Consider the following 22,358-nt stretch of genomic DNA (forward strand, 5'->3'; position numbering starts at 1 on the left):
AAAGGTGTAATTATTATTAGTTTCTGAGATATGGTTCCCAAAGTATGGAGTTGACGGCAATGCTCAGTACAAATACGACTAGTCTCATGACCAGCAATTTTATCATTGTGTGCCAGTGTTACACATCACCACAAAATTATAACCTTAAATCAGCCCCTGGAAAGGATAAACAGCACGACAGGGGACACATACAGTAAGTAATGTGCTATATAACTCAGTTTGCAAAACAGGCACAGCAGACCTGAGATCAAAAAAATCAACATTGTGATTAGCAACTATTAAACTGGTCTAATGCTTATAACAATTTTGGTTTAAAATTGGGTGAGCGAATGGCTGTGTGGTGTTTAGCTGCCAGCCGGGTTAAACCACAACACACGCTCTGCTCAGATCTGTCATTATCTCAACCGTTCGTGCCCCATATTGGGCACCAAAAGGACTGTTGCGGTTTAACCCGACCGGCAGCTAAGCACCACGGAGTCATTCGCTCACCCTTTCCCCCTCAAAGTGGGATGCGGGAGAGAATCGAAAAAAAAGTGAAAGCTTGTGGGTTGAGATGAAGACAGTTTATTAGGACAGAAATGAAAGGAAAGCAATAATAATAATGATAATAATTGTACTATTAATAATATGTACAAAGCAAGTGATGCACAATGCAATTGCTCACCACCTGTTGACCGATGCCCAGCCTATCCCCGAGCAGCCAGACTCCCCACCCTGGCCAACCACCCCATATTAATTGTTCAGCATGACATCATATGGTATGGAATACCCCTTTCAAAGGGAAAAGGGGAGAAAATACGATGCAAAGGGCTCAAGGGTTGAGATAAGGACAGGGAGATCGCTCAACAATTATCGTGACGGGCAAAACAGACTCAGAGTAGGGAGACAGTAAGATTTATTGCCTATTACTAACAAGCTAGAGAAGCGAGAAACAAAGAAAACACCTTCCCATCATCCACCTTCTTCTACCTCCTCCCCCCTGAGCGGCGCAGGGTAACGGGGGAATGGGGGTTGCGGTCAATCTGTAGCACTTCATCTCCGCTTCTCCTTCTCGATCACTCTCTCTCTTCCCCTCCTCCATGTGGGGTCCCTCCCACGGGGGATTCCTTCCCAAACTGATCCTGCATGGGCTTCCCACAGGCAGCAGCTCTTCAAGAACTGCTCCAAATATGGGTCTGTACCACGGGGTCCATCCATCAGGAGCACACTGCTCCAGCCTGGGTCCCCCACGGGCAGCAGCTTCTGCCAGGTCACCTGCTCCTGCGTGGTCTCCTCTCCACGGGCTACAGGTCCGGCCCAGAATCTGCTCTGGGGTGGTCCTCCACAGGCCGCAGCCTCTGTCGGTGCAGGTCCACCTGCTCCACCGTGGTCTCCTCCACGGGCTGCAGGATGGAAACCTGCTCCACTGTGGTACTCCATGGGCTGCAGGGGGACAGCCTGCTTCACCATGGTCCTTACCACAGGCCACAGGGGAACATCAGCTCTGGAACCTGGAGCACCTCTCCCCCTCCTTCTTCACTGACTTCTTCACTTGCGCCTGCAAGGCTGTTTCTCCCTCCTCTCTCTCTCCCATCTGCTGTTCCCCAGCAGATTTTTTTTTTCCCTTGTCTTAAATATGCTCTCACCGAGGTGCAAAGAATATCGCATATTGCCCCGGCTCTGGCCAGTGGCGGGGCCCTTATCTGACATGGGGCAGCTTCTGGACTCTTCTCACAGAAGCCACCCCTATGGCCCCCCTGCTACCAAAACCTTGCCACGTAAACCCACTACAAGATCCCACTTATATACTGTTTCAAATAAATGAAAGAGGTGGGGAAAATCATTCTAATGTTAACAAAGTCAGGTGTGCATTCTTGGATGGGATAAATCCAGAAAATCATTTATGTGTTAGGCCAAGTATACATACCTGGTAGATATGGACTCCTTAAGTAGCTTCTTAACTATCACAACTGAAAATATGGAGAGGTGGCTCTTGATGTAGCCTGTAGGAGTAGCATGCCCAGTATTATCTTAAGTCAGAAGTTGGGGTTGAAAACAATCAGACTTAGCTTTTCGTTGAAAGGAATGTTCTTTTTGTTAGAATAAACTTCTTAACTAGATCTCACAAATCTTAAATATTAAAAATTTTACCACCACAAAAGGAATTTTGTGTTGCTCACGGAGGCAAAGCTTTCAGTCTGATTTTCAGCAACTGTTGTGGTTTAACCCAGCCGGCAGCCAAGCACCACACAGCTGTTCGCTCACCCTCCCCTCTCACTTTCTGGGATGGGGGAGAGAATCAGAAAAAAATGAAAGCCTGTGGGTTGAGATAAAGACTGTTTATTAGGACAGAAATGAAAGGAAAATAATAATAATAATGATAATAGTACTACTACTAATAATATGTACAAAGCAAGAGATGCACAATGGAATTGCTCACCACCCGCTGACCGATGCCCAGCCTATCCCCGAGCAGCCCGTTCCCCCACCCCAGCCAGCCCCATATTAATTGTTCAGCATGATGTCATATGGTATGGAATACCAATTTGGCCAGTTTGGGTCAGCTGTCCTGGGCCTGTCCCCTCCCAGATCCTGATGCACACCCAGCCTGCTCAATGGCAGGACAGAGTGGGAAGCTGAAAAGTCCTTGGCTTAGTGTAAGCACTGCTCTGCAACAATTAAAACATCAGCATGTTATCAACATTATTCTCATCCTAAATCTAAAACACAGCACCGTACCAGCTACTAGGAGGAAAATTACCTCTATCCTAGCCGAAACCAGGACATCAGGAAATTTTAATATTTGGACAATGAGGAGGGAGCATGTATAATTTTTTTAAAAAAAGTAGTCATTGGAATAATACATCTATCTAATATTTATCATAATAAGAAACATTTTGGGAGAACATTAAGGCCAAATATATTTCAGAAATATGTCAAAGAACTAAGATAGTAATAGTACAAATTTATGGCCAAAAATACTGTATTTTTAAAGAGCAAGATTTTAAAGAACAGTTTTATACATATTTTTTTTTTCAAAAAACAAAAACAAAACCAAAACAAAACCAAACACTACACTCTATTTTGGTTCCCCAAACAGTAGACAGTGCTTGCGATTAAATGACACTTTAAGAATAGCAAATATCTTTATTTTTTTTAAAACACTGCAAGTTTAAAAATGTCTCTCATAACCCCCACAAATATAATGGCCAAATAAGGATTTTCTTCAGTATGGTAAATGAGGAATCCAGAAATAGACTTCAGCTTAGACAATCTTTTGAGAGAAATAATAAACAACGGCTTTACAGTAAGATTGATCTGGCTGAATTCTCTTGTATTTTTGACACTGTCTTCAACATTAACTTTGCCCAAATAATTCCTCTGTTCCTTTCTTTCCTGCAGCATGGCTACTGTGAAAAAGATTGAGTGAAAGTTACAGTAATAAACATTTAACTAGTTAAATAATGACCCTCAATAGATTACTGATTACATGGAAATGTTTGCTTTGATTGATACAACTCAAAATATTACGGGTAAATAAAAGCCAAAAAAAAGAGGAGATATCGGTGCTTCTTCTTATTAAACCAAAACATATGGTTTTGCAAGATCTCTACTAAACTAACAAATTGGACAGGGACAGATGACCTTAGGTGTTTATCTCAAAAGGACTGTATTTACAAAAGCGTGAATGTCTAAAATAGTCATTAATAATTAACAACATGCCATTTTAATTTTCTAAGAGATTTTCTCCAAAACATATTTACTTTATTGGTTTCTTAACTAGAGGTAGGTCATTTGTAGGTCTTGTTAATATACTGTGCGCACTTCATTAGTTTATTAATAGACTAATATGCAGTAACCATGAACAGCACTCCAGGAACAGCAGCACATAAAATAATTTGGATAAATTTTATTTTTTCATGTTGGTTTCATGTTTTCTCTTGTTATTTCATTGTTTTGTGAAGAATGCATAACTAGGGAAGGGACAGTAGTCTGAGAAATCTGAAAATCTTTTGCATTTTATAACCAAAGGCTGGGAGTCTAGCAATGTCTTCATATGCAGCCCGTTTCCTCCCATTTAAAGTTTTTGCAAATCATGCAGTCAGTTCTGACTGATAGCCAGCATAAAGTCTCTTCTCAACTTTCAAACTTAAAAAAAATGTTTCACAATCATGTGGCAGTATAATTAAAAATGACATTTCATATACTTTGACAATCAAAAGAGTCTAAATGATAAGAAGTAAACTGCCCTTATAGCTGCATCATCCTATATATGTCATTACAGTGCCAGTTACTTAGTGAAAAAGCAAATTTAAGGTTTTGTAAAACGCATATTACAGCTTTCTTGTGCTAGCGAACACCTAAAATACTCAGGTTCCCAAGATGTTTTCCTTCCCTCCTACCCCATTTAAGACATTCAATGAAATCACATATCACATAAAGTAAAAGGGTTTGTGTCTTGTGTTTGCCTTCAGTTTCATGTTAGAGGCACAAACTTCTGGGCTCAAGCGCTATAACCCATACTGGAAACCACCAATTAAAACAACAACGGAATATATTGCAAGTGGGAACAGCTATGTCATTTAAAAAGGAAACGTTTTTGCAAAAACTGTCACACTGCAGTGCTGTTAGGTGATTCATATAAAGCTTGCATTAGCATGCTGAATATATATTTTTTTCAGAATATGCTCAAATGATCTAATCATTGCCACAGGTTTGCTCACTTAAAATATACCAGAAGTAGCCCAGTGGCACAACCTCTTGAATGTTGCAATTACAATATAAGTATAATGCATGAGAAAACTTTTGTTTATTTTTTATACAAAACAAAAAACCCCATTCCCCTTCCCCAATACCCCACAACAAAACAAACAAAAAAACACCAAACCTTCATAAGACACCACTTGCTTTTTTTTTTTTTTTCGCTTTTTTTTTTTCCTACAGTTCTATTTATATCACTAAATCCAGAAATCCAGGGTGGCCAATATATTCCCAGGTTAAAAGAAGGGATATTATCATGCACTCCATAGTTAACAGTAGACACAGAAGCTTTATGTTTTTAAGCAAGATCAGGACCAGTTTTATAATGCCATATATAACAACATTAACTACTCTGATCACCTATTTAGAATGTCAGTGTCACTTTTTATAACATACAACTACCTGCTTTAGCTTTATTAAATAAAATTTTTAACTCCTTAAAATTGTTAACGCTAATGAGTTTTTTGTTGCTAGATCCAAGGTTTCTGTAATTTCTGAAATAATGTTTAATTGATCTGATGTTCTGTATTTTTTCATGATTATTTTTAGGGAAATAGCATATGCCCATTAGTACTTATGTTCACTGATTTGAAATGTCTCTAAATTAACTTTTCTAATAAAGGCCACTAGAAAGGTAAAATTAATCAAAGCTGAATCTGCCAAATACAAATTCATATTTGAGAGCTTATTTTCCAATCCTAGATATAATGGCATATGTTCTTCTAACAAAACTGGTTTCTACATTTGTATAAAGCCCTCACAAGATTTAAGCATTGTTTTGAATGTGAATGTCCTTTGCATGTATACAATTTATTTCTACTCGGGAATGTACAAATAATTTTATACAGTACGATGCTAGTACTGCTCTGTTCTTTATATATATATATATATATTTAAATAAAAACAAGTCCCCAGTCAGAAATAAACTGACAAAATTTACATTCTTTTCTCTTAAAAAGTAAATAAAATAGCATTATTTAAAATGTGAATTAGCTATGACATACAGTACAACTACATAGATACATATCAACACAGCACATTCAATTTGCCAAAAATTAATAATTACAAAGATAATATGGATGCTGCCATATATATATATGTATGTATGTACAACCAGATTTTAATTATAAGATGTTTTATAAGGGAGAAAAAAGTATCAGCTGTTCTTATTATTGTTGTTATGGAGCTGGGAGGGTTAAGGATGAAAAACAATTCATTAGTCTTTATTGTTAACTTCGTTACTCAACTAATAAGCCATTCTTTTTTCCACTTCCCCTACGCTGCTGAGAGGCAGCAATTTCTGTGTTAAGTGGCTTGCAGTTACTTGGCATTGCAGACAATCCAATTACATATCTGAGTTCTCTGTAGCTTGCCAGCAATAATGCACCTGGTCAAAAAACACCTTCTTTCAACTTAAGCTGTAGAATAAAGACTCATCAATGAGTGCTGCATTTTTGTTGTTAAAAAATGGCACGTTTAAATTTCTAGAGCGATTTTCTCAATGTTTCATTTATATTCATAGCTCTTTCTAAAGAATATCAAGGCTTTTATATTAAGCCTATCAAATGTCTGTGATTCAGTGAACAAGCAACCAGTGAACAAGCATTTCATGTTGTAAAACTAAAGATGCCTTGATATTATTACGGAACACGTTGTATGCAATCTCATGTCATCTCTGACATAAGGAGTTAAACTGTCTTTTATACACATGTATCTATTATCATATTCATTCACACTGTTGTTTTTGGCAATAGAAAATGGAACACTTTCTAAAATGGGATTGTAGGAACTGAAACTATGTTTGTTTATCACTTGGCAGTTGACTCAATCAGGTCAGTTCCCAATCCATCACTTTGGTATTTCATTCAGTATCTTATATTTCAAAATATCGGTTTTATAAAAAGACAGATTTGGCAAGATTAATTTTATATATATAAAAAAAAATTCTAATGTGGAAAAACACATTTAGAAAAGCTCTAACTTAAGAAAAAAACCCACACAACTGAAAAAAAAAACACAACCCACACTGTTTCAGTCTGTAGCTACTGGGAAAAATGTAGTGTTCATGACATTTCTGTTTGACATTTGTGAATAAAGAAAAGAGAAAAAAACGGCACATGTCAATTAAAAAGAGATTCTGTGATATTCCATGTACATCCTAGGTTTGTGTTAGGTATTTCATTACTGTCTTCTGTGAATCTTTCTAAACTGTGAAAGCATGGTTAAATTTTACATCCATACACATCTGTATTTCTATTTTGCAATCCCAATATTCCAGCCTCAGAAGTGAAGACAGAATGAAAACACCCATGTCAAGAATTTAAAAATCATACTATCAATACTTTTGATCCTTCAGAAAAAGTACATTTTGTAAAATTAGAATGACTGATATTTTAAATATTGATGATAGCATTTTTCCTGACCAAATCACTCAATAGAAAATATTTTACCAAGAAATGCAACTGGGAAAAAGGCCATTATACCTTTAAAAACATAAAGCGGGAAGGGAAGGAAGGAGAGAGAAATGGTCAGGGAAAGAGGAAACCGGATTGACTTTGCTTCAGTATCAAAAAAAAAAAAACATCCTTTGTGAGAGTATGACTGAGAATTTAAAACACATTGAGTCATGAGGCTTTGCCTAAAAGATAAGGAAATGTGCTGTGAATGTAGTTCAGCATCTTTTGTTTTTTCTCCATATAGTTTAAATAAAAACATAATATTAACTACAAACTCTGTGGATGTTCAGAGTGAATATAATTTCAGCAATAAATTAGTATTATGCAAATTGTTTTCACAGATAATACAGTCCCTCTTCTGTATCTTCAGTCACGTAAAGGTGATTTTGCAGGGCCTCCTTGGCACAATTAAACCAGGTTGTACTCCTTCAGGTTTAACTGTAGGATTGTATCCTTGACAGCAGCAAAGACGAAGCGTATATTCTCTGTGTCTGTAGCACATGTGAAGTGGGAGTAGATAATTTTGTCACTGTCTGGATTCAGGTCTACAAACATCTTCAAGATGAACTCTCGTGCTGCTTGTGCATCCCGTTGTGGTCCTAATAATTAAGAAGAGAAAGTCAGTTTTCTTATAGTCAATTCAAAATTTGAGCTTCTTTAAGAGGGAACCTTAGGAGCAGAAAACAGAAGAAAGATTCAGTCTGTGATCCTCACATAAGAGAAGGGAACATTTTTACTAATAAATACTATTATATAGTATTTTTTTTCCAGTAGGAACCATTAAAAAATAAAAATGGAATGAAATTCCAGAAGTTGATCATGCAAGAGCTGGTTTTTTTTCCTGCTTACTATCCTTTCTTCCATAAAATAATGTCTAAAATGGAGAGATGAATTGGATGATCTGTAACCACACAAAATGAACAACAGAAATATTAGTTACATTATACTAATAAATCATTATAAAATTAATAGAATTGTTCAATTTTCATTCTATACCTACTGTATTTAAACTGTATTTTTAAAAAGCATAAACAAGTTATATCCTAAATTGGTCTGACACTCCAATAGAATTTCATTTAATTAGTGATAAAAAACATATGCCCTCTAGTTGAAGCTGGTCAACTGCAAAATGTTACTGTTCTAACAAATCAGTTATCTAAATTGCATAAGATAATGATCCTGTTAAATCTATATTGAGGTTGTAATTCTCAGAAGAACACAAAGTCTATGTAACCAAACTACATGTTCTACTTTACACAACAGTCAATCTAGAAAAGTGAAGATTAACCTGCTGGACGTCATCTAGGGCATCTGTCACATGAAATAAACTCAAAAAGACAAGAATATTTTCAATTCTCTTGAATTCTCTTCTAAATAGTTCTCTTCTGTATAGTACTACTTGCAGATGACACCAAGCTGAGTGGTGCAGTTGACATGCTGGAGGGAAGGGATGCCACCCAGAGGGACCTTGACAGGCTTGAGAGGTGGGCCTGTGTGAACCTCGTGAATGTTAACGAGGCTAAGTGCAAGGTCCTGCACCTGGGTCGGGGCAATCCTTAGGCTGGGCAATGAGTGGATTGAGAGCAGCCCTGAGGAGAAGGACTTGGGGGTTACTGGTGGACGAAAAACTGAATATGAGTTAACAATGTGTGCTTACAGACTAGAAAGCCAATCGTATCCTGGTCTGCATCAAAAGAAGTGTGAGGTGATTCTCCCCCTCTACTCTGCTCTCATAAGACTCTACCTGGAGTGCTGCGTCCAGCTCTGGGGCCCCCAGCATAACAAAGGCATGCACCTGTTAGAGCGGGTCAAGGAAAGCCACGAAGATGATCAGAGGGCTAGGGCACCTCCCCTATGAAGATAGGCTGAGGAAGAGAAGCCTGGAGAAGAGAAGGCTCCAGGGAAACCTTATAGCGGCCTTGCAATACTTCAAGGGGGCCTACATGAAAGATGGGGAGAGACTATCAGGGAGTGTGCCGATAGGACAAGGGGTCATGGTTTTAAACTAAATAGGGTATGTTTAGATTAGTTATTAGGAAGAAATTCTTCATGGTGAGGGTGGTGAGGCACTGGAAGTTACCCAGAGAAGTTGTGGATGCCCCATTCCTGGAAGTGTTTAAGGCCAGGCTTGATGGGGCTTTGAGCAACCTGGTCTTGTGGAAGGTATCCCTGCCCATGGCAGGGGGGTTGGAACTAGATGATCTTTAAGGTCCCTTCCAACTCAAACCATTCTATGACTGGGCTGGTAGGAAGACTGGACACTCTTCAAGAAGGTAATCTTAAAGGCACAGGAGCAGGCCATTGCAATGTGCCGAAAGATGAGCTGGCAGGGGAGAAGACTGGCCTGGGTGAAGAGATACCTTTGTCTAGAACTCAGGAAAGAACTCAGGAGAATTTATGACCTTTGGAAGAAGGGGCAGGCCACTCAGGAGGACTACAAAAGTGTTGTGGGGCTATGCAGGGAGAAAATTAGAAAGCCCAAAGCCCAACTGGAAATTAATGTCTGCTGCCGTCAAAGACAATAAAAAATACTTCTATAAATACATTACCAACAAAAGGAGGACTAAAGGGAATCTCCATCCTTTATTGGATGTGGGGGGAAACATAGAGACAAGGGATGAGGAAAAGGCTGAGGTACTTAATGCCTTCTTTGCCTCTGCCTTAGTAAGACCAATTATTCTTGGGGTACCCAGCCCACTGAGCTGGAAGACAGAGACAGGGAGAAGAATGAAGCCCTTATAATCCAGGGGGAAATGGTTAGTGACCTACTATACCACTTGGACATGCACAAATCTATGGGGTACATCCAAGGGTGCTGAAGGAGCTAGCCAAAGTGCTCAACAAGCCACTTTCAATAATTTATCAGCAGTCCTGGCTGTCCAGGGAGGTCCCAGTTGAATGGAGGTTGGTGAATGTGACGCCCATCTACAAGAAGGGCAGGAAGGAGGATCTGGGGAATTACAGGCCTGTCAGTCTGACCTCGGTGCCAGGGAAGGTCATGGAGCAGATCATCTTGAGTGCCATCTTCTGGCACACGCAGGATAACCAGGTGATCAGACTCAATCAGCATGGTTTTATGAAATGCAAATCCTGCTTGACTAACCGATGCCCAGCCTATCCCCGAGCAGCCGGTTCCCCCACCCCTGCCACCCCCTCATTTCAATTGTTCAGCATGACGTCAGATGGTATGGAATACCAATTTGGCCAGTTTGGGTCAGCTGTCCTGGGTCTGTCCCCTCCCAGCTCCTGCTGCACCCCTAGCCTGCTCGCTGGCAGGACAGAGCGAAAGCTGAAAAGTCCTTGGCTTAGTGCAAGCACTGCTCTGCAACAATTAAAACATCAGTGTGTTATCAACATTATTCTCATCCTAAATCCCAAACAGGGCACCCTACCAGCTACTAGGAGGAAAATTACCTCTATCCTAGCTGAAACTAGGAAAATATCTACCCCTTATTCCAAACCATTTATGTCATGCTCGGGTCCCACACTTCCCAATACATTCCAGTTAATCACCACCTTCATACATGTATATAAAATGTCCATTAAGTTTAGTCTGTGACTGACTTCAGGCTCCATCTGTCCCAGCAGTCTTTCAGGGCAGAAGAGATGGTGTGTGATGTTGGATCGTCACACGTTGAAGCCTGTTCTCGTTCCATCATACCGCTGTGCTTGTCCAATTCTATTAACATTCATTCATTGTTATCTGCCAGACAGTTACTGTGATACCATTAATGGGACATTAACATATAGCAATCACAATGGTGATGACATACCGTATTAGGTAATAATTAACATGATACAATTCAACTCAAGGGCTATTCTCACCCAATATTAAATCCCCTTGAGGTACACGCCGGACCTCCCCATTCTTTAGCATTACCCACCAAGTGCACCCAGGTCCTTGGCACCCTGGTAGCTTCTTATACAGTGCGGCTTCTTCAGCACAGGCTACCTCATCTTCCGGTGATATCCCAAAATATTTGCCTTCTGGCCAGTCCACAATCACTTCCAGGATTCCTGGGTGACTGGAGTTTCCTATTCGAGCCTGCTGAGTAATCAGTGCAACCCACTTGCTCCATGTAGCATCAGTTGCATAATGTGTAGAGGGGGTCCTTCCTTTGAACACCTAGCCCAGTACCGGCAGTCGGGGTGCCAGGAGGAGCTGCGCTTCAGTACCGACCACTTCCGAAAGCAGATCGAACTCCTTCATATGCTGCCAATATCTCCTTTTCGGTTGGAGTGTAGCGGGCCTCAGATCCTCTGTATCCCCGACTCCAAAACCCCAGGGGTCGACCTCGAGTTTCCCCAGGTTCTTTCTGCCAGAGGCTCCAGGTGGGACCATTCTCCCCGGCTGCGGTGTAGAGCACATTCTTTACATCTGGTCCTGTTCGGACTGGCCCAAGGGCTACTGCATGAACTATTTCCTGCTTAATTTGTTCAAAGGCTTGTCGTTGCTCGGGGACCCATTCAAAATGATTCTTATTATGGGTTACTTGGTAGAGCGGGTTTACAATCAGACTGTAATTTGGAATGTGCATTCTCCAAAACCCCACGACACCTAGGAAAGTTTGTGTTTCTTTTTTGCTAATTGGTGGAGACATAGCTGTTATTTTGTTGATCACATCCATTGGGATTTGACGACGTCCATCTTGCCATTTTATTCCTAAAAACTGGATCTCTCGTGCAGGTCCTTTGACTTTATTTTGTTTTATTGCAAATTCAGCATTCAGAAGGATTTGGACTATTTTCTTCCCTTTCTCAAAAACTTCTTCTGCAGTGTCACCCCACACAATGATGTCATCAGTGTACTGCAGGTGTTATATATTGTATATGTATATTCCCTGTTACCCGACGCTTAATTCCCCCCCTATTTCCTCATTGGCTGAGTACTACAGCTTCACAAAGTACTCGATACTTATTACTGTAACATATATGTACAATTTAATTTGACAAACCGTTAATTTCACCTTTTCCTTTTTTTTTCCTTCTTCTCTCATTACTAGAGGGCCCGTGATTTTTGTTTTTGATGATTTCGTACTGCTCATCCTGTTTTTCTTAGCTACCCTCCTTATTTTGGGACAGTGGGACCTTCCCCTTATCTGCTTAACGTACTCCACACTGCTATGCTGCACAATCATTTTTGAATACACAAGGTTAGTGGAATTCTCCACTGCAAAAACACCTTCTATTGCAAAAACACAACTTTGTTTCTCACAATTCCCCCCTCTTCTTTTCTTACTCTTACTGTTGTTTTTCACATACCCCACTCTTGAGTTTTTCCAACATTAAGGTGCAGTATTCTTCGAATGTCATGGGGGATGACAGATATACAATGCCATTATTATTGTAATACCAACAAATAGTTGTTTGAGCCAATTCCATTCAGGTAACCACGAAGTTAGTTTCTCCCAAATGTTTCTAAATCCCCAGGAAGTGTCATCTTGAGCCACTCTATGTAGGATCTTGTTGTGTTTTTTTTTTTCCCAAATATTTTTGAGATCAGTCAAATTTGTCCCATTTGATCTAGATATATACAGCAACTAGCACTAATTACAGTGCACACTCCTTCTTGTGAGGTTATTAATAAATTTAATACCGTTTGATTCTAGAGTACTATTTTTGCAAATTTATCTCCTTTTTCTTTCATCCCGATGATCAGACTCAATCAGCATGGTTTTATCAAATGCAAATCTTGCTTGACTATCCTGATCTTCTATGATAAGATGACATGGTGTATGATGGAAAGGCATTGGATATTATTTACCTGGACTTTAACAAGTGTGGTGGATATGCTTTAATCCTGCACTTGACATGTCTTGCTCAGGCTTATGAGCCACAAGTAGGCCTCAATGTGATCGTTCCTTGAACTGGACAGCTCTTTAATAATGGAGTGCCAGGCAGACACCTGATGCCAGGAAATTCCTCATGGGAAAATGATGAATCATATCAGAGTCCAAGATCAACATGATAAGGAATCTGAACTTGACTATGAGTCAATCACTTTATCTAATATAGTGCAGAATCATTCCTTTGTTATCTATGATTCAAGGAAAAGCCATCATGGCATCATTCCTCTGTTATCTACAGAGTGTGGTGAAGCCTGACACTGCCTCATTCCCCTGTTATTTATACATTACAGGCACAGGACAAGAAGGCCTCCCCCTGACTGTATGTATCCAAAGCCCCTGTGACATGACTAATTGAGAAAGGCGCAATTATTTGCTAAGGGTGTGTGTGTGTGTGTGTTGCACAACTTGAATGATAGCCAAAGTGAAAAAAGAAATGGATCCTGGAAAATTGCTGACTAAAAGTCAATCATCTAGCAATCCTATAGTGATCCCAAGCAAGCTCTCCAGGGACCGCAGCAGGCCGTGACCCACCAATCTCCCACTCCCAATCTCCAATCAATTGATCTCCCACCAATCCGGGACGTCTCTCAGGGTACCCCTGAGGTAAGATGTCTCTCAGGACTGACTCCTCGAGGATAAAAGCTCGTCTGTGGACAAACGCTGATGAGGGAGAAGGGTGAGTGATTCACTAAAAGGGGGGAATCTTGAAAGCGTGAGACTGAGTTTAGAACCCCCCCCTGCAGTAAATCTTGGGCAAACCTTGCCATTCTTGAATCTTTAACTATGTTGCTGTTTCAACTGTAGCAAATTCTGTTGAAATCATTGTGTTAAATTGGCTGATGCTTAAATGCTGATTAAGTGCTGTTAAGAATCATACAATCTATTCTTGTGATTTACTATAAAAGTATAAAATAAATCCTAAATTACTACTACATTAAAGTTTTGTAAAATCTATTCTGTGACCTCAAGGCATCTGATGCTGTCTCCTACAGCCTTCTCTTGGAGAAACTGGATGCTCATGTCTTCAAAGGATGTACTGTCTGCTGGGTAAAAAACTGCCTGGATAGTCAGGCCCAAAAGGTCATTGTGAATGGAGTTAAATCTGGTTGGTGGCTGATCACCAGTGGTGTTCCCCAAGGCTCAGTATTGGGGCCAGTTACATTTAACATTTTTGTTAAAGATCTGGATGAGGGGATCAAGTGCATCCTCAGTAAGTTTGCAGATGACACGAAGTTGGGCAAGAGTGTTGATCTGCTTGAAGGTAGCAAGGCTCTGCAGAGGGATATGGAAAGGCTAGATCAATGGGCCAAGTCCAATTGCATGACATTCAACAAGGGTAAGTGCCGGGTCCTGCACTTGGGTCATAACAATCCCATGCAGTAGTATGACTTGGAGAAGAGTGGCTGAAAATTTGCGCAGCAGAAAATGACCTGGGGGTGTCGGTTGACAGCCAGCTGAACATGAGACAACAGCGTGCCCAGGTAGCCAAGAAGGCCATCAGAAATAGTGTGGCCAGCAGGACTAGGGAAGTGATTGTCCCTCTGTACTCGGCACTGGTGAGACCACACCTCAAGTACTGTGTTCACTTTTGGACCCCCCACTACAAGAAGGATATTGATTTGCTGGAACTTGCATTTAAAAAGGAGCAACAAATCTGCTGAAGGGTCTGGAGAACAAGTCTTATGAGGGAGCGTCTGAGGGAACTGGGGTTGTTTAGTCTTGAGAAGAGGGGACTGAGGGGAGACCTCATTGTTCTCTACAACTACCTGAAAGGAGGTTTCAGCAAGGTGGGTATTGGTCTCTTTTCTCAGGTGACAAGTGATAGGACGCATCAGGGGATGTTTAGATAGGATGTCAGGAAGAATTTTTTAATGGAAAGGGTGATTAGGCATTGGAATGGGCTACTCAGGGAAGTGGTGGAGTCACCATCCCTGAAGGTATTTAAGAGACGTGTGGATGTGGTGCTTGGGGACACGGTTTAGTGGTGGAGTTGGTAGTGTTAGGTGATGGTTAGGTTGATGGATCACTTGATGATCTTAAGGGTCTTTTCCAACCTAAATGATTCTATGATTCTCTTCTATGATCAAACAAAACTTAGAGTGACTCATAAATAAGTATTGGCTGATCCTCCAGGCTGTTTACTGTGAACACATCCTTTCCTCTCAAATAGGAAAAATACCTGTAACTTTTTCCTATTATCACTTTAGTTTTGAAAATGAGAAATTTAATCTTTTTTTTTTTGTAGCTTTCAAATCTGCTGTTCACTCTCTGGTGAGACAAAAGAGGTTTTATTATATGAATTTGATTTTTCCCCTGTTACTAAAGACTCCACTCAGTTCATAGAATCACAGAATACCCTGAGTTGGAAGGGATCCAGAAGGATCATTGAGTCCAACTCCTAAAAAGTACCTTAAAATACCTTACTTTTTACCTCAGGAGCACTTTATAAAAGTACAATTTCCTTAGGAATGTTTCACATAATGTTTTCTGAGACAAGCACATTACATTTTACATAAGTAAAATAAAGAAAACAAGAAAGAAATGGTATAATGAAAGAGTGGCAGGAGTGATACTGGTCTCTCTGACAACCCCAGAGAATTTATGACACTTCTATTTAAATATACAGGCTTAAACAAACAAACAAACAAAAATCCTCAAAAAAGACTATGAGTAAAAATGAGAAGAAATGTGGTTTTATTTATTTTTAACTTTATACTTCACTTCAAGCATTCACCTCAACTTAGGAATAAGAACAGAATAAGGTTCATTGCTAATATGCTGTTACTCATCTAAAAGCAATAATTTCACATGAAAGGTACTGCCATCCTATCCACAGTTAATGGAGTTATAAAATGAAATCTGTCCTGGTTCCAGTTAGGACAGAGTTAAGTAGCTCATAGTAGCTGGTAGGGTGCTATGTTTTGGATTAGGATGAGAAGAGCGCTGATAACATGCTGATGTTTTAATTGTTGCAGAGCAGTGTTTACACCAGGCCAAGGACTTTTCGGCTTCTCGCTCTGTCCTGCCAGCGAGCAGGCTGGGGGTGCAGCAGGAGCTGGGAGGGGACAGACCCAGGACAGCTGACCCAAACTGGCCAAAGGGGTATTCCATACCATCTGACGTCATGCTAAACAATATATAGGGGTGGCTGGCCGGGGTGGGGGGGCCGGCTGCTCGGGAATAGGCTGGGCATCGGTCAGCGGGTGGTGAGCAATTGCATTGTGCATCACTTGTTTTCTTACACATTATTATTGTTAATACTATTACCATTATCACTATTATTATTATTATTGTTATTATTATTTTCCTTATATTCCTTATATTATTATATTCCTGTCTTAATAAACTGTCTTAATCTCAACTCACCGGCTTCACTTTCCCGTTTCTCTCCCCCATCCCAGAGAGGGAGGGGGGAGGGTGAGCGAACGGCTGTGTGGTGTTTAGCTGCCAGCCGGGTTAAACCACAACAGTCCTTTTGGCGCCCAACGTGGGGCTCGAAGGGTTGAGATATCGACAAATTTGACCAGAGTGTGTTAAACTAAAATTGGTATAAGTATTGGACCTGCTTAATAGGTGCTAGTCACGATGTTGGTTGCCTTAATCTCCAGTCTGCTGTGCCTGTTTTCCAAATTGAGTTTTATAGCACGTTACTTTCTGTATGTGCTCCCTGTTGCACTGTTTATCCTTTCCGGGCCCTGGTTTAAGATTGTTATGGTACTGTGCGGTGTAGCAATGGCTTATGAAATGATGAAATATCTGGTCACGACTCTAACCTGGTATTTGTACTCAGCACTGACGTCGACTCTATACTTTGGAACCCATATCTCGGAAACTATTAGCAATTACACCTATTGCCTGTTTTCGTTAGGGAGCCAATCTGTGAAGGGGACAGGGGAAGACATGTTTCCCTACCTGTTCACTCTCCCTTTCTCCTTCACCACCACCCTCTTATCCCCCGAGCTAGTTATGGTGGTTCTCCGAGATGTTGAATATCCTTGGGATACTCAGACCAGCCTGCTCTTGTTGTTATGTCTCCTGAATGCGCTTCAGATTTTGTGGAGGGTTAAACAACTACTTAGGAATCTCATCCGGAGATCTGTCTTGAGGCGGGATAGCTGCGAGTGGCAGGGAGTGTGGGAGGATATGGGCAGGTTTCTAGAGCAGTGGTCACCTCCAGTGTTTTGGACATTCACCCCTGAACAACTGCAAAATCCTAAAAAGCTGGCAGAATGCTTGAAAAAAAGGTGTCATGACTCTGGCAGTTCCAAAGTGACACAAATCACTGTAGCGTGCTGGGGTCTGGCTTGTGCCTATCGAGCTGCAATTGATGCTACTAGCAACCTAGCTCCAGCTCCTGCAGCCGCTCCAGCTCCAGCTCCTGCAGCCGCTCCTGCTCCTGCAGCCATTCCAGTTCCAGCTCCTGCAGCCGCTCCAGCTCCTGCAGCCGCTCCAGCTCCAGCTCCTGCAGCCACTCCAGCTCCTGCAGCCGCTCCAGCTCCAGCTCCTGCAGCCACTCCAGCTCCTGCAGCCGTTCCAGCTCCAGCTCCTGCAGCCGCTCCAGCTCCTGCAGCCGCTCCAGCTCCAGCTCCTGCAGCCACTCCAGCTCCTGCAGCCGCTCCAGCTCCAGCTCCTGCAGCCACTCCAGCTCCTGCAGCCGCTCCAGCTCCAGCTCCTGCAGCCGCTCCAGCTCCTGCAGCCGCTCCAGCTCCAGCTCCTGCAGCCACTCCAGCTCCTGCAGCCGCTCCAGTTCCAGCTCCTGCAGCCACTCCAGCTCCTGCAGCCGTTCCAGTTCCAGCTCCTGCAGCCGCTCCAGCTCCTGCAGCCGCTCCAGCTCCAGCTCCTGCAGCCGCTCCAGCTCCTGCAGCCGTTCCAGCTCCAGCTCCTGCAGCCACTCCAGCTGCAGCTCCTGCAGCCGCTCCAGCTCCAGCTCCTGCAGCCGCTCCAGCTCCTGCAGCCACTCCAGCTGCAGCTCCTGCAGCCGCTCCAGCTCCAGCTCCTGCAGCCGCTCCAGCTCCTGCAGCTGCTCCAGCTCCAGCTCCCGCAGCCACTCCAGCTCCTGCAGCAGCTCCAGCTCCTGCAGCTGCTCCCACTCCTGTGTCTGGGTCAGAGAAACGAGCTGTAGCAGTGCAAGTTGACCCCGCAGAGGGTATTCCAACCCCTGTGGCAGACCCTGTGTCTGGATTAGAGAAACGAGCTGTAGCAGTGCAAGTTGCCCCTGTAGACAAGGTGAAGAAATGGTATAGAGACTCAGGTCGTTTAGAACGCAGACGGTCTTCTGCTAAGTCTGGGCATAGTGAAGACGAGGCTGGGCCATCAAAGGTGCAGGAGACTGAAGATGAGGATGAGGATGTCGAAAAATCAACAGTAACTACCCGGACTCTACACCAGCCATCAAAGGTGCAGGAGACTGAAGATGAGGATGAGGGTGTCGAAAAATCAACAGTAACTACCCGGACTCTATACCAGCGTGAGCTACGAGATGTGCGAAAAGATTTTGGTCGCTGTATAGGCGAGCAGCTTGTCACCTGGCTGCTCCGGTGCTGGGACGCTGGAGCCAATTATGTGGAATTGGAGGGCAAGGAAGCCAGGCGGCTGGGATCCCTTGCTAGGGACGCATGCATTGACAAAGCAATTGGAGATGGAGCACGATCTCGCAGTCTCTGGAGGCGTCTCCTGTCAGCTGTGCAGGAAAGGTATCCCTTCAAGGAAGAACTTGTATGTCTACCAGGCAAATGGACCACCATGGAGAAGGGAATTCAGTACCTGAGGGAATTGGCCGTACGGGAAGTAATTTATAAGGACCTAGACGACGCACAAACATCCGCAGATCCAGATGCAGTCCAGTGTACACCACCTATGTGGCGGAAGTTTGTACGGAGTGCACCATCATCATATGCCAGCTCATTGGCAATAATAGCCTGGAAAGCGGAGGAGAATCCCCCAGTGAATGACGTGGCTAAATTACTCCGGCAGTACGAAGGAAATCTCTCCTCTTCCCTACAGGCCTGTGTCTCGGCTGTGGAGAAACTTTCTAAAGAGGTCCACCAACTTAAAGAGAATTTATCTTCCCCTCCACCTGAACGAACCAGTGTCTACCAGCTAAAAGAGAATGCTTTGGAGAAACTTTCTGAAAAGATCCACCAACTTGAAGAAAGATTATCTCCCCTCCACCTGAACGAACCTGTGTCCACCAGCTAAAAGAGAATACTTTGGAGAAACTTTCTGAAAAGATCCAAAAACTTGAAGAGAGATTATTTTCCTCCCCACCTGTACAAACCAGTGTCTCAGCTATCAGGGGTAAACGTTCATCTATGCAAGGAAGACAATATGGTGGGCACACACACCGCGCCACCCTGTGGTTTTACCTACGTGACCATGGAGAGGACATGAGAAAATGGGATGGAAAATCTACTGCGACCCTAGAGGCACGGGTACGTGAATTGCAAAGGAAAACAAGTGGGAAAAAGGAATTCTCTGAAAAGTTTGCTGCTCCAACTTCCAGCAGGCAGTCCTTTAGACACAGAAATGAAGATTCTGACCAGGACTAGAGGGGCCCTGCCTCCAGCCAGGGGGAGGAAAGGGACAATCGAGTTTATTGGACTGTGTGGATTCGATGGCCTGGCACGTCAGACGCACAGAAGTATAAGGCTTTGGTAGACACCGGTGCACAATGTACTCTAATGCCATCAAGCTATAAAGCGCCAGAGCCCATCTGTATTTATGGTGTGACGGGGGGATCCCAGCAGTTAACTGTATTGGAGGCTGAAGTGAGTCTAACCGGTAATGAGTGGCAAAAGCACCGTATTGTGACTGGCCCAGATGCTCCGTGCATCCTTGGCATAGACTATCTTAGAAGAGGATATTTCAAGGACCCAAAAGGGTTCCGCTGGGCTTTTGGCATAGCTGCCTTGGAGACAGAGGACATTAAACAGTTGTCTACCTTGCCTGGTCTTTCAGAGGACCCTTCTGTTGTGGGGTTGCTGAGGGTTGAAGAACAGCAAGTGCCGATCGCTACCACAACTGTGCACCGGCGGCAATATCGCACCAACCGAGACTCCCTGAGTCCCATCCATAAGCTAATTCGTCAACTGGAGAGCCAAGGAGTGATCAGCAAGACTCATTCACCTTTTAATAGTCCCATATGGCCAGTGCGAAAGTCTAATGGTGAGTGGAGACTAACAGTGGACTATCGTGGCCTGAACGAAGTCACGCCACCACTGAGTGCTGCAGTGCCGGACACACTAGAACTCCAGTACGAACTGGAATCAAAGGCAGCCAAGTGGTATGCCACAATTGATATCGCTAATGCATTTTTCTCCATCCCTCTAGCAGCACAGTGCAGGCCACAGTTTGCTTTCACTTGGAGGGGAGTCCAATATACTTGGAATCGGCTGCCCCAGGGGTGGAAACACAGCCCTACCATTTGCCATGGACTGATCCAGTCTGCGCTGGAGCAGGGGGAAGCTCCTGAACACCTGCAGTACATCGATGACATCATTGTGTGGGGTGACACTGCAGAAGAAGTTTTCGAGAAAGGGAAGAAAATAGTCCAAATCCTTCTGAAGGCCGGTTTTGCCTTAAAACAGAATAAAGTTAAAGGACCTGCACGAGAGATCCAGTTTTTAGGAATAAAATGGCAAGATGGACGTCGTCAAATCCCAATGGATGTGATCAACAAAATAACAGCTATGTCTCCACCAACTAGCAAAAAAGAAACACAAACTTTCCTAGGTGTCGTGGGGTTTTGGAGAATGCATATTCCAAATTACAGTCTGATTGTAAACCCGCTCTACCAAGTAACCCGTAAGAAGAATGCTTTTGAATGGGGCCCTGAGCAACGACAAGCCTTTGAACAAATTAAGCAGGAAATAGTTCATGCAGTAGCCCTCGGGCCAGTCCGAACAGGACCAGATGTAAAGAATGTGCTCTACACCGCAGCCGGGGAGAATGGTCCCACCTGGAGCCTCTGGCAGGAAGAAACTGGGGAAACTCGAGGTCGACCCCTGGGGTTTTGGAGTCGGGGATACAGAGGATCTGTGGCCCGCTATACTCCAACTGAAAAGGAGATATTGGCAGCATATGAAGGAGTTCGATCTGCTTCGGAAGTGGTCGGTACTGAAGCGCAGCTCCTCCTGGCACCCCGACTGCCGGTACTAGGCTGGATGTTCAAAGGAAGGGTCCCCTCTACACATCATGCAACTGATGCTACATGGAGCAAGTGGGTTGCACTGATTACTCAGCGAGCTCGAATAGGAAACCCCAGTCGCCCAGGAATCTTGGAGGTGATTATGGACTGGCCAGAAGGCAAATACTTTGGGATATCATCAGAGGAGGAGGTGGTCCGTGCTGAAGAAGCCCCACTGTACAACAAGCTACCAGAAAATGAGAAGAAATATGCCTTGTTCACTGACGGGTCCTGTCGTATTGTGGGAAAGCATCGTAGATGGAAAGCTGCTGTATGGAGTCCTACACAACGAGTTGCAGAAGCTGCTGAGGGAGAAGGTGAATCGAGTCAGTTTGCAGAAGTGAAAGCCATTCAGCTGGCTTTAGATATTGCTGAACGAGAAAAGTGGCCAGTTCTCTCTCTCTATACTGATTCATGGATGGTAGCAAATGCCCTGTGGGGGTGGTTACAGCAATGGAAGCAGAACAACTGGCAGCGCAGGGGCAAGCCCATCTGGGCTGCGGCATTGTGGCAAGATATCGCTGCCCGGGTAGAGAACCTGGTTGTAAAGGTACGCCATGTAGATGCTCATGTGCCCAAGAATCGGGCTACTGAAGAACATCAAAACAACCAGCAGGTGGATCAGGCTGCTAAGATTGAAGTGGCTCAGGTGGACCTGGACTGGCAACATAAAGGTGAATTATTTATAGCCCGATGGGCCCATGACACCTCAGGCCATCAAGGTAGAGATGCAACCTACAGATGGGCTCGTGATCGAGGGGTGGACCTGACCATGGACACTATAGCACAGGTTATTCATGACTGTGAAACGTGCTGCAATCAAGCAAGCCAAGCGGTCAAAACCTCTTTGGTATGGAGGACGATGGCTGAAATATAAATATGGAGAGGCCTGGCAGATTGATTACATCACACTCCCTCAAACCCGCAACGGCAAGCGCCACGTACTTACAATGGTGGAAGCAACCACCGGATGGCTGGAAACATATCCGGTGCCCCATGCCACCGCCCGGAACACTATCCTGGGCCTTGAAAAGCAAGTCCTATGGCGACATGGCACCCCAGAGAGAACTGAGTCAGACAACGGGACTCATTTCCGAAACAACCTTATAGACACTTGGGCCAAAGACC

The 22,358-nt window shown here is 43.3% G+C and overlaps 1 protein-coding gene across 3 annotated transcripts in view; it reads right to left on the reverse strand.

Annotated features, from left to right (window-relative positions):
- Window positions 1-812: 812 nt before the first annotated feature.
- LOC136789577 (guanine nucleotide-binding protein G(q) subunit alpha-like) overlaps window positions 813-22,358 on the reverse strand; it is a 152,528-nt gene continuing 130,982 nt past the window's right edge. For 2 of the 3 annotated variants that reach the window (XM_066989657.1, XM_066989656.1), the window contains one exon: window positions 813-7,795. In XM_066989657.1, coding sequence (XP_066845758.1) covers window positions 7,605-7,795 — 191 coding nt within the window. In that variant the 3' untranslated portion in view covers window positions 813-7,604. The remainder of the gene's footprint in view (window positions 7,796-22,358) is intronic. The other variant, XM_066989654.1, reaches the window with a different exon arrangement.

This window comes from Anser cygnoides, unplaced genomic scaffold (genome assembly GCF_040182565.1).
Source record: "Anser cygnoides isolate HZ-2024a breed goose unplaced genomic scaffold, Taihu_goose_T2T_genome scaffold_71_1, whole genome shotgun sequence".
NCBI classification, from domain to species: Eukaryota; Metazoa; Chordata; class Aves; order Anseriformes; family Anatidae; genus Anser; species Anser cygnoides.